Source organism: Myxocyprinus asiaticus, chromosome 47 (genome assembly GCF_019703515.2).
Source record: "Myxocyprinus asiaticus isolate MX2 ecotype Aquarium Trade chromosome 47, UBuf_Myxa_2, whole genome shotgun sequence".
NCBI classification, from domain to species: Eukaryota; Metazoa; Chordata; class Actinopteri; order Cypriniformes; family Catostomidae; genus Myxocyprinus; species Myxocyprinus asiaticus.
The window spans coordinates 7,823,639-7,836,757 of record NC_059390.1 but is presented as its reverse complement, the minus strand read 5'-3'; the positions used below and the strand labels follow the sequence as shown (position 1 = coordinate 7,836,757).

Sequence of the window (13,119 nt, the reverse complement as noted above, 5' to 3'; positions counted from 1 at the left end):
CCACTGTGGTAGTGGAGTCTAAAAAACATGGTATTACTATGGTGCCATGTAAAAAAATTAAAAAAATTTTTTTTAAAAAAACATTTACATAAAAAAAAAAAAGCTGATTTTTACCAAGTAAAAAGGATTTTTCCCTTATAAAAAGTACTGTACTGTGTATAGATGGCAATGCAAAACATGGCAGTGAAGTGTTAAAATATTGAAATACCACGTTATTTGCATTGTTCTTTAAAGAATACCATGGTATAACAATCATGTAGTGTCCAAAACAATACAGTACTACATAGGATACCATGTCAAAAAAATAATGTTAACACCATATATTTTGCAAGTGAAAGATTTAATATTGGTGTGCAGAAGACCTAATATTGGTGCGTGTTATTGATGTGCGAGTGCACTGTGAGGTGATGAGATCACAGCAGGCGTTAGATCAGGACTCTCTCCTCAGCCTGTGCTGCTCTCAGAAGCTTCTAATCACCTTCTGTGAGAGACATCCAGACTAACCCAGATGCTCGGAGCAGAAACGGAAGACTAATAAAAAGTGCTTAATACAGCAGCGTGCTGTTTTCCTCCTGCCCTCTCTCCCTTTCTCCTCATCCGTCTCTTCTTTCTCTCTCCTCCCTGGCTGCCAAAAGAGCAGCCTCATTCTCAACGGTAAGTATAAAGCCAAATTCAACATGCCGCTTTTTGGATCCTGCTGTGTTTTGGGTGCCGAGCTTTGTGTCTGGCTTTCAGCTGGTCGGGATTATTAGAGGGGGAGGTTTTATGTCCCTCTAAAGTTTTATCATAAAATCCAAGCTGTTTCTGTCGATGGCTCAAATACAACCTCACTTGAGAAAGAACAGCGGCAGCTGTAAGAGCTATTTATTCTTTGACTAATTTCCATGTCTGTTTTTGGCCCAGACTCCATCGAGACCTCAGGGCTACTGGGCTCTGTTGTCACACTGCCCCCTGCAGTATGGAGTGAGAACTGCCTGGTGAATCTGACTGACTGCTTAAGATTTTCTTGATGGATTTAGGTACAGAGTAAGGTATACAGTGGGCTTCAAAAGTCTGAAGTTTAAGGATTCTGAAAATGTTTAAACAAATAAACGTTATGACAAAAATTATGAGTAATATATTTAAGATTCAGAACTAATTCTAGGCCAATAATCAAATTTGTAACATTGACCATGTTAAAGCCTTTGTGAAAAAGGTCAGTTTTCTTTCTTCCACTGAAGCACATAAGATGCTCTGTGGAACATTCTCAAATTGTGCTGGGATAGCATGGATCATCAGATTTGCACAAACTCAATTAAACTTTTCACTCAAATCGTAATGCTAAGAAAATAATTGTAATGCATTATTTTGTATTTAATTACAAGAATGCTAAATTTCATATTTTCTAAATACTTTTTGAACCCCACTATGTTTCTCAATATCCACTTTACACATTCAAGATAACATGAAATGGCATCATGATGTATTTAACTTCTGAAATGTAACATTCTTGCATGAAACAGAATATTCTATGGGAAATAGCACAGCATAGGACTTGATATTATCCTTTTTTATTTGAATGAGGTATAACATATTTGGCTATGATATTATTGGTAAATATTTCTCCTAAACCTCAGCTTTGTTTACAGCAACAGAAAAGTAATTTCAGATGGCAAAAGTTATTACATATTGATGAAAGATTATGAAAACAATAATTTATTGTTTTCTTTAGCATAACGTGTACTGTTGAATCATGCACACTAAGACCAGGGATTTGTATTAAGAACGTAAATAGGGTTAAATATGATTTCATGTTGTATTTAACAGTTTCCAGAAACTAATCTTCCTCGCCCTGACAACAATGTTTAACTTTACCTTTAGCAGCATGTTAAACATTGTCATAACATTGTAAACATCATGCATTGTTCTAAGCCGTCACTAAACAACTGTCTGTGACTGCACACTATTTTTAGAGGGGGTTTTACACATCTACAGGACTGATAAATACAGCATGCTGTATGAATGGGACAAAAACTTAGTTCTGGGAGTCTATAAACTGTAAAAAGCAACATTTTCATAAAGGATAAATTATTAAATTAAATTAATATATAATTCATCCTCATGAACAGTCGCAAATGAGCGTGACTTCCAAATAAAATGGAAAGAACGAACATCGAAAGCATAAGAGAGGTCTTCTCTACAAAATAATTATCTGATAGCGATCATCTTCAGGGAACAGTCAATAAATTGCTCTCTGTCAGTGGTTAAGCTTCCTATTGGAAAAGTTTGCCTTGGATCACAACCAAAAGCCACATTTGCTGAACACCCCCATCCAAATGAGAAAAAAAAAAAAATCACTGAAATGCAGAGATAACTGAGGCAATGTACAAACTGAAATCATTAGTTGCAAAAGAAACAGAAAATATTAATTGTGCCATACCTTGAGCCACTTTAAGCCAGCGTGGCTGGAGTCATGCATTAGGTCATGAGAGTGCTTCACACGGCAAGTGAGCAAAGGAGAAGAAATAGAGAAAGAGAGGAATTATAGAAAGAGCCGAATCAAAGAAGAGACCGTACAGAGCAAAACAGAACAGTTTGAAGCAAACCACACAAACAGAAAATTGGAAGCAAAGGAGGCCAATAGAAAGAGAGAATGTGAGCACTGCAAAAGATTATTTTCTTAATCAGTATTTTGGTCTTCAATTATAAGAGCTAAACATCCTTAAAGGGATAGTTCACACAAAAATGAAACTTATGCCATCATAAAGTCACTGTTCCAAACCCATATGACTTAAGCCAAGCGCACACTACATGACTAGCAGTCGGTGCCCATGATTTTTAGATTAACATTCCATTTAAAACAAGATAAATCACATAATATGCCTCTTATGCATTTTTTTTTTTTTTTTTTTTTTTTTAAGCATAAATCTATTTTAAAAATTTAGTAAGGTTTAGGTTGAATATAAGACCAAACACAAATATATTCTCTGAAAACTTATCTTGATTTAAGGATGCTTAGATATTCACTGGAAAACAAGACAAAAATACTGATTTAAAAAAGTAATTTGCAATGTGTTGGGGCATCATACAAGATGTTTACCATGGATCCAATGTGACAGCATTGAAACCTCTGAGCAAGAACAGAGTTTGAGCATAGAGAAATTTGGGGCAGAAAAGGGATCCATATGGGATTGGGTCCCGGCTGGCGATGGGATAGTGTGTGGGGGGGGTGGTATTGTGCTGAAAGAGGAAGGGTGGTTTTTGAGACATCCCATCATCTCGGTCAACATGAACGGAGAAACTGAGACTTTCTTTGGTCCATTGCCTCCAAGGAAGGTTATGAAGTATGTAATTTCTCTGCTGAGTTATGTCTGTCCACGTTATTGCAAACGTATTCACTGGCCCCGCATGAGCGGCTGGTCGCATTCGTACGTCCCAGCCGTAAATCCAGCGCCAGGCCTGAGTGACTGGTGTCACTGCACAGCAAGCTCACTGTGTAGGAAGAAAATGCCCCCCTTTTCTCTCAGTGACCACATTTGCCCTCAGTAACACTCAACTCATTACTCTAACAGTTGCTAAAATAGAGGTTTGGCAGGATGCTAACATGCATGAAAGCATCAGCTAACATTAGGAGGGCTCATCCCCTAAACAAGAATATAAAACATTTTAAGAAAATATTCCCTGCCTCTGAATGTGTACGTCCCTGCTACACAGTATGCAAAATCTGGAATTTATTTATACTACACACATGTATACCTACAGAACGTACTTCAACAGTCGAGAATTAAGTTCTTTATCAAATTCAGTACATAATATAATATTATGGGAATTTGGATACAACCATTGTTCCCTCCTGAAATATAAACTTTTGAAAAGATGGAGTGAAATGAAGAGGAAAATGGATTAAAAGAGAGGAAATGGAGGAAAAAGGAGAAAGAGTGGTAGCATTCCAGCAGATGACGTTCACATGGGCCTCCATAATTGTCGGGAATCTTTCAACCTTCATCTGGTATACGGGAGAACTCCAAGCAACACATGTTTGGATTTATATTTCCAAATTTCTTTAGCTGCATGAAGGAAACAAACAACTTGCAGCTCTCCCATGCACTCTAATTAAACAAGTACACACTCTCAATGGATACACACAGAATGCACTGTCCTACATAACTCTCTTTCACAGGCTCTACGAGCAAAAGAGAGCTTGTTTTTGGCCAGAGGCCCTCTTTCATGTCAGCATAACAAAGAGCAGTCGCCCCTGTCCCCATACACTTAAGACCAACACACTGACAGCAATTTGTACATGCACTGCGTTCAGTCTGGCATGTGTGCTGCAAAATGCGAACAATGAGGTGAATGGAGATGGGAAGAAATTGAACACAGAGCTCAAGACAAACGCTTGCATATTATTGGCAGAAGAGCGGGTGTGGTGAAGCAATGCAGTGAAGTTAATTAAATAGCAGAGAGAGGGGGGAAAAACAAGAGTGTGTGTTTGTATGTGTATGTGTGTGCAAGGAAAAAACATGTACGTGTAAGTGAAACTAATCATGTTGGCTTGACATTCTGTTATTCGACAGACTTGGTTTAGGGCTTTTCCAAAAAACCCAAAACAAGAACACAATGATCAATAGTAACTACTCCTACAGCTTTCAAGCTACATCCACCAAACTCGGCACGAACCTTCAGACTGATCGGACTTCAAAAATCGCATAGACTTAAGCTGCGTTCATGTCCTGTCTAAATTACTGTAATTACGAGATATTTCTGAGATTCTACTCAGAGCTGTTCACCTCCTCGGACAGAGAAACAATTTGTTTCTACGGCAATGCTGCTCATGACAGAATGGATCTGTGTTTGGCTCTGTTGTTGATGACAGTAAAATACAGTATTTAATCATAACATTAAATTATTCATTCACCTCCATATTTTCTTGCAAAATGTTTAACAATAAAGAAAGTGCTCCAGTTAACACTGGTTACAATAATGTATCATGTAAAACAGAAATGTGTTTAACTATCTTTAATTGTTGAGGTCTCTGCCATTTTGGTTCTTTTACGACAAGTCGAAACTTCATACATTTCAGAGTTTACAATTTAATCATTAATTACAAATCACATAGTTACGGTAATTAATTACAAATCACGTTATTATGGTAATTATGACATGATGTGAAAGCACAATTAACTGACCCTTCCCTAAGCCCTGCCTTAAAAGCGCTTCCGAGTAATCCTGTATTAGCAACGGATGCCCTGCCACCATTACTCTGACATGCGTTTGCTATTTTCCAATGACAGCCTATGGAAATAATGTGTGTCTGAGTACTATTAAGTGAGATTTAATAAAAAAATAATTCCAAAAATAGAACGTTGTTGCCGGGTCATTTGTAATAGTGACACAAGTTACCCAGAGAGGATCCACGTATCTTTACATAATAAATCTGAAGAGCTTGTTTTGGATTAAACTGTGTCAGCCCTCATTCCCAAATGAACATATAACATCTGCAACGACACCTACATTTGCTCCAGGTTAAATTAAAGTTAACGTTCAGTTATTAATACACTTGTGTATTGAATCATGTCATAGTAAAAGCGATAGTAAATAAACAGTTCACAGCATCAAAATGAGTGTGTTATGAGATGTTATAAAAGCTCTGTTCACTTACACTTGTTATAAGATGTGTAATCACTATTAAATTAAGATTTTCTCTTTTCAAGTGACTGTAATAATCGTTTGCCTCGATTCTGTTTCAGTCTCCACAGTTTTTAATCAAATTATTGTGTAATTTAACAATTTCTTTTACAAAAAGACTTCAGATAAATATGTATTACAATGTCACTCTTCATACCGGCCTACGTAAAAATATTATCCTTTCCGTTATGAGAATATTTTGCCAAAAATCGCGTCATTCAAGGCAATCTCCCATTCATTCCAATGGGGAGTTCTGCAGAGCTTGTCAGAGCGAGCAACCTTAATCAGGTGGGGTGGAGCTTAGTGGAGGGTCAATTTGACAGAACGTTCAACGACTGTGCAAACTCCAACTCTCAAAAAATTAAAATGTAAATAAAGTCCTTTAATCTGCTTCAATTTGAGCTCCCATTCTTTTATCTTACCTACCTATCTGTCTGTCTGTCCGTCCATCCATCCATCCATGACAGTCTGTCTGACTATCTAGCTAGCTAGCTGTCTATTTGTCTAGGTGTAATGTCTGTATAACCATCAAACTTTTAAAATTAGTTTAATATTTTTGACCAGGCTTTGTAAAGCCAACCTCAAAGTTTGTCTTGACTAACTTTACCTATCAAGTTACATTTTGCATGGTTTAATGCAGGACCACAAATTGCACATTGAAAAACATGTCTGCCAATCGCCAACGAGGCAGGCTGCCATCCATAATTTTGTTTTCATCATATAGCTCATAACTCTCAAAACATGTAACCTGGAACACCAGACTCTGAATTCATGCTTATATAACAGGTGCCAGGGTGGGGAGGAATTGCTCAGGTCCAGCTTTAATGCTCGATATCCTGAGAGCGTCCAGGGCTCTGTGTCTCTTAGTGAGACCTGATAAGGCTGGTGCAGTAGTAATGAGAGTGGAGACTCTCCAGAGGGTGGCACTCATCCTGTCCCCATTTTCTCTCTCCGAGCCCAGACGAGAGGGCCAGCCAGGTTTAGCAGCAGCACAGGCTCCCACCACAGCCCCGGCTCTAATTAACCTCCAGAGGATTGGAACGGAGGTCCATCCAGCGTGAGCCAGTGGTGAAGAAACTACAGGCCATGAATCGTTCCTGAGACTGCAATGCGCACAGGGAAGATGCTCAGCCAGCCATGCAGTCTCTAAAAAAAATGGGCGGGAGAAAGAAAAGGAAGGAAAAGGCAAGATGCCAGTCTTCACACAAGGTAAAGCAAACACTTTAAGGGATGTTCACCTAAAATGAAAATTCTGGCATTACTTTCTCACTCTTCTTTCTTCCATGGAACACAAAATGAGATTTTGCATTTGTTTTGCATATAATTAAAGAGAAGGGTGACTGAGGCTGTCATTCTGCTTAACATATTATTTTGTGTTCAGTGGAACACTGGAAAGAAAGTCTGTCATTTGGAACAAGAGTAAATGATGACAGAATTTTTATTTTTTGGGTGAACTATCCCTTTAAGGGTTTAAAAAAAAAAAAAGAGGCAGAGAGTCAAGGGAGCCAGTTTTGGCACAAGTAAGATGGAGAAAGAGGGAAAAGGAGTGGAAAAGTGCATGGATTCAGGTACAGCGGAATTTGGCAGTCACTCTGTGCTCCGTTTCAAAGCAGCAGCCTGACTGGCTGCTTGTGCTGTCCGGTTTATTCACAAGAGGCTATAGGAGTTTGATGCTATCTCCAGGGCCAAGGGCCAGACTTTACAAAAAGCTGCATTATGGTGTAATCCCCATTGATGGCTTACAAACACATAGAAAAGAAGCCCTGGCATGTGCTGTCCACACACAAGACGTTCCTTGTGTATGTGTGCATGTGTGTGTGTATGTATGCGTGCGTGCGTGCATGCGTGTGTGGGTTCTATGTGGCTGAAATGAAATCGACCAAAGTTAGCAGTCCTTGTGAAGGCAATGCAAAGCTTATTTATTCTCTAAATGAAGACTGACTGGAGACACAAACACCTAAGCCATGCATGCCACATGAATGTTCTCCTCCAGCCCAGAACTGGCACGGTTACGTAGTATTGGCATGGAGCTGGGTGGCTGGCATGGTCTTCCGTGTTGGTGCAATGAGGGGCTGCGACAGGACAGCTTTTTCTGGTTCCTGAGTCCTGTGAAGGAGGCTTTTTAAGACAGCTGTGCAGTTAGCAGAATAGCCCGCCAAGCAAAAGCCATTACACCCCCAGCTTGGGAGATGATAGCCTTGCATGTCGGTGGATAAGGTTCTGTGTAAATACTGGACATGTTTAACATTGAGTAAGTGGAATTGGACATTTCCACATTGGAAAGATGGCTTCTTTCCAGAGCAGAGTTCAGATAGCACCTTGTTGCATCTTATTTATAGGGATAGTTCACCCAAAAATTAAGAAAAAAAAAAAAAAATCTCATTATTTACTCACCCTCATGATATCCCAGGAGTGTATGACTTACTTTTTTTACCAGAACACATTTGAAGAAAAATTTCAAAATTTCTCAGTAGGTCCTTAAAATGCAAGTGAATGGAGATTTCTCTTTTGAAGCTTTGAAAATCACAGGCAGGCAGCATTAACTTTATCCATACGACACCAGCTGTTAACTTAATGTTTTCTAAAGCGACACGATCACTTTTGTGTGTGAAAAAGATAATTACTTAAGTACTATTTTAAACTCTAAATCATGCTTCGGGTCAGCAGTGGTATGCGCGTGACGCAATCGCATTGCTATTTGCATGTGCATCACAGCCTGAAAAGCAGCACTGTTTACAACTGAGGAGTGCTAGCTTTAGATCTGTTATTATCTGTTTCTTTACTCACAATGGTGTGTTTGTGTGCTTAACCTGGATGTCTCAACCGAGTGGAGAACGTGAGATTACCTCGGTATCCATGGCAATGCAAATACATCACACAACAGACCGATTGGACTCCACCCTCTCCTGAAGCGTTGGATTATAGTTAAAAAGTACTTTTCACTTTAGACGACATTAATTGAACAGCTGGAATCGTATCGATGACGTTTATGCTGACTGTGTGATTTTTGCATTTTAAGGACCTACTGAGCTAAGACTTTTTTCTATTTTTCCTCAAATAATGTTCTGGTGAAGAAAGAAAGTCATACACATCTGGGATATCTTGAGGGTGAGTAAAAAATGAGAGAATTTTAATTTTTGTGTGAACTATCCCTTTAAAGATATAGTTCACCCAAAAATTACAATTCTGTCATCATTTACCCACAGTCATATCATTCCGAACCCATATAATTTAATCTCTTCTGTGGATCAAAAAAGATGATGTTAGGCAGAAGCCTCTGTCACCGTTCCATTTCATTGTATGGAAAAAGATGCAAGTAAATGGTGAATGAGACTGTCAGTTGGTAACATTCTGCCTAACATCTCCCTTTATGCTCCATGGTAGAAAGAAAGTCATACAATTCTTGAACAACATGAAGGTGAGAAAAAGATGACAGAATTTTTTTATTTTGGGGTAAACTAACCAATTAATTACAATACTACACATATTTTGCTTCGGGCTGCTGTAACACATCAACAGTCCTTGTGGTGATATTATGTGGTAGCACTTTGAGAAATATTGTTAAGTAACATTACCACAGACAGCAACACTTGGAAAGTAATCTAAATGATGACAACAATATTTGAAGGCTCAACACTGCCAAAGCTGGGTGCACCATGCCCAATCTTGTCACCAACAGACTGGAGGACTGCAAAATAACTTTATCCAAAATGTTGCTAACCATTTTGTCATTGAGAATGAGATGAAAATGCAAAAAATTGCAAATACAAAATCCAAAGACATTTCTAACGTGTCTGTTAGCTGGTTTAAAGCTATAATGGACCATTATTATTTCTTTTTCTTTATTTATTCAAAGAAAATAATAATAATAAAAACCTAAATCTAAATCTATAAATCTTAAAGAGAACTGTTTCAGATAGCAACATTACTTCTCTTTGGTCTCATATGAATAGTGCAAGTTATTTCCTGAAACTGATCTGAATATAAAAATCTGTCAAGTGAACAATGTGTAAAGTCCAAAAAAAAGACACCCATGTGATTGTCTGCTAGTGAACCAGGAGTCATTAAGCTTATTCCATTCATTCATTGAAAGCTATTGGCCAGTGTGGTGTTTCTCACCTGTTTCTCAGTGTGTGCTCGAACAGATTCCTCTTGTGCCAGCACCATCTCTCTCTCAGCCGTGATCTGCACACTCTCACGCAAGGCCTCCTCCAGCTCCTCAATTCGCTCGTCTTTCTGCCGCAGAGAATCCTGCAAGAAAAATCAAGGCATTTTAAGTGTTTTTCTAAGATGTCCATGATGATTTTCATTTATATTGAACATCTGTAGAAGTTCAGGAATGACGCATATATTCATAACTGGACTTAAGTAAAACTAATAAACTATATTGCTTGTCGGAGAAAGTTTTATTTACATCCTTTTTAATTATTATTAAATCTAAATGTTAATAAAAAAAAATATTTGTAAATTATATTCATGGCTTATAGCTTTTATAAATTGGTGGTAACAGCAATTAACAGCAACACCTTTTTATAAAAGCAACAAGTCACTTGATGCTATGCGATACAGTGATTTTATCACAGCCTCTCAAGACTTGCTTTAATAGAAACACTATATTGGTCTATATTAGTGATAGACCAACCTTATCAGGCCAAATATTCAGCTGACATTTGGTCATTTTGAGACTTCTGGCACTGGTCAATATCTAGCCTACTTGGCTTAACAAGTGTCAGCTTTCCCTAGTGTCAGTTCCAGAATCTACCAAAAGCCTTGTAAATTTATAATTCACAATTTCTGTGTTCAAATATATTTGAGTAAATATTGTGTGAAACAAAAAGCTCATTTAAGCACTTTTTGCATATGTAATATTTACACACATCAAACTGAATTATCCATCACATTACAGCATTATGCAGCTCTCTATATTAGGTATTATAAAACAACTAACCACTAATCAACATACAGTGTAGAGCAGGTAGCATTGGTAAAGTAGGTTGCTGTCAGTTCACGCTGTGTGAGGCAAAAGCATTATAGGCTGCGGTGGCTAAGGGCAACCTAAGCTGTCCATCTCAGACATGTGACTCATGCATCTACAGTCTGCTCCCGTGATGACTCAGTTCAGACCCATGACTCGCCCATCAAGAGTGAAATCACACTACTTCAAGCATCTGCTCTATGCTCAGCCAACCGTATATGGCAGAGTCAGGGCCAAGACCTCATTATCATGAATGCCTGCTAGATCGACGACCAGAGAAGACAGAAGACATGCCAACAGGAAAGAAGGGAAACAAATGAGAAAGTAAAATAAGTAAAAAAAAGACACAAAGGAGAGACCTGAGAAACAACAGCTGTTGGTTGACAATATTGCAAAAGAGAACCTCACTGGTGAAATCCAGTTTTTGTTTTTTATTAATTTGGAAGACAAAGCATGACAACACCCAGAGCAGTTAAATGTTGTAAGACTAAAGTAAAACAACACATTTATATACATTTAAATATTAAGTTAAATGTTAAATAATTCTAAATCTAATTTCATAGTTTTTTTTTATTTTTTATTTTTTATTTTTTTATAAATGTACAGTAATTTCAAATCAGATGATTGAAGGGCAATTTAAAACTAATAACAATTGCAATGTGAAACAGGAGATGTTAAAAAGTGAGGCAATCGTGTCATAGTATATAAAGAGCCTCTAAAAACAGCCAAGAGAAAGGATTGTTCGAGACTTGTAAATTTGCCAACAGATGCTTCAGCAAATAATCCAGCACTTTAAGAACAATGTTCCCAAAGACAAATTGGAAGGATTTGGGGCATTTCACCCTCTACAGTGCACAATATATTTAAAAGATTCAGGAATTATGGTCAAATCTCAGTGCGTAAAGGGCAAGATGAAAACCACTTCTGAATGCGTGTGATCTCTGATCCCTCAGACGGCACTGTCTTAAAAAACATCATTCATCTGTACTGGATATCATGAACATGGGCTTGGGATTACTTTAGTAAACCTTTGTTAGTCAATACCAATTTGTCGCTGCATCCACAGAAGTTAAGACTTTACTATGCAAAGCAGAAGCCCTACATCAACACTATCCAGAAGCGCTGCCAACTTCTCTGGGCTCCGTCTCATCTTAGATGGAAAGTAGAACAGTGGAACTGTGTTTTTTGGTCCGATGAGTCCACATTTCAAATTATTTTTTGAAAAACACAGCCATCGTGTTCTCTGGGCCAAAGAGGAAAAGGACCATCCAAGCTGTTATCATCGTCAGGTCCAAAAGCCAGTGTCTGTATGGGCCAGGGGTGTGTCAGTGCCCATGGCATGGGTAACTCGCACATCAGTGAGGGCACCTTTAATGCAGACAGATATGTACAAATTTTGGAGCAGCATATACTGCCATCCAGCACCGTCTTTTCCAGGGACGTCCCCGAATTTTTAGCAGGACAACTTCAAACCAAATACTGGCCGAATAAGCAGAGAGTGTGGGTGCTAGACTGGCCTGCCTGCAGTCCTGACCATCTCCAATTGAGAATGTGCGGTGCATTATGAAGTGCACAATATGGCAATGAAGACCCCATACAATTTTGCAGCTGAAGACCTGCATAATGGATGAATGGGGGAAAATACCACTTTTAAACTTAAACTTGTGTCTTCTGTGCCTAAATGCTTAATAAGTGTTATTAGAGAAATTGTGATGTTTCACAGTGGTAAACACTCGACTGTCCCAAATTTTTTGGAGTGTGTCGCAATCATCTGATTTGAAATTACTGTAGATTTAAAAAATAAAATAAAATAATAAATTCACAAGGTAAAACATCATATAAAGTGTAGTTGTAGTGCTTTCAATATAGCAAAGGGTGAATATAATTTTCAAATCACTCCTTTTTATTTTTATTAGCATTTTATTTTATTTTTTTTCACCCAATTTGGCATGCGCAATTCCCAGTGCGCTTTTAAGTCCCCGTGGTCGCGTAGTGATTCGCCTCAATCCGGGTGGCGGAGGATGAATCCCAGTTGCCTCCGCGTCTAAGACCATCAACCCGCGCATCTTACCACATGGCTTGTTGAGTGCGTTGCCACAGAGACATAGCGCATGTGGAGGCTTCACGCCATCCACCGAGAACGAACCACATTATAGCAACCACGAGGAGGTTACCCCATGTGACTCTGCCCTCCCTAGCAACCAGGCCAATTTGGTTGCTTAGGAGACCTGGCTGGAGTCACTCAACATGCCCTGGGATTCGAACTAGCGAACTCCAGGGGTGGTAGCCAGCGTCTTTTACCAATGAGCTACCCAGGCCCCAATTTTATTAGCATTTTTCGGAATTGGGGTTGTAGTAATAAACAGCAATATTTACCTACCTTTACTAAACCTATATTTAAAAAAATAATTAATTAATTAATTAAATAATTAAATATCACATATTAAATTAAATTAAATAAATAAAAATTAAATTAAACA

The 13,119-nt window shown here is 38.3% G+C and overlaps 1 protein-coding gene across 2 annotated transcripts in view; it reads right to left on the bottom strand.

The window, feature by feature from the left end:
• The window catches only part of LOC127436651 (ELKS/Rab6-interacting/CAST family member 1-like), a 300,135-nt gene that overhangs the window by 154,787 nt on the left and 132,229 nt on the right, over window positions 1–13,119 (bottom strand). For both annotated transcript variants that reach the window (XM_051690929.1, XM_051690930.1), the window contains one exon: window positions 9,784–9,915. In XM_051690929.1, the coding sequence (XP_051546889.1) occupies window positions 9,784–9,915 (132 nt within the window). The remainder of the gene's footprint in view (window positions 1–9,783; window positions 9,916–13,119) is intronic.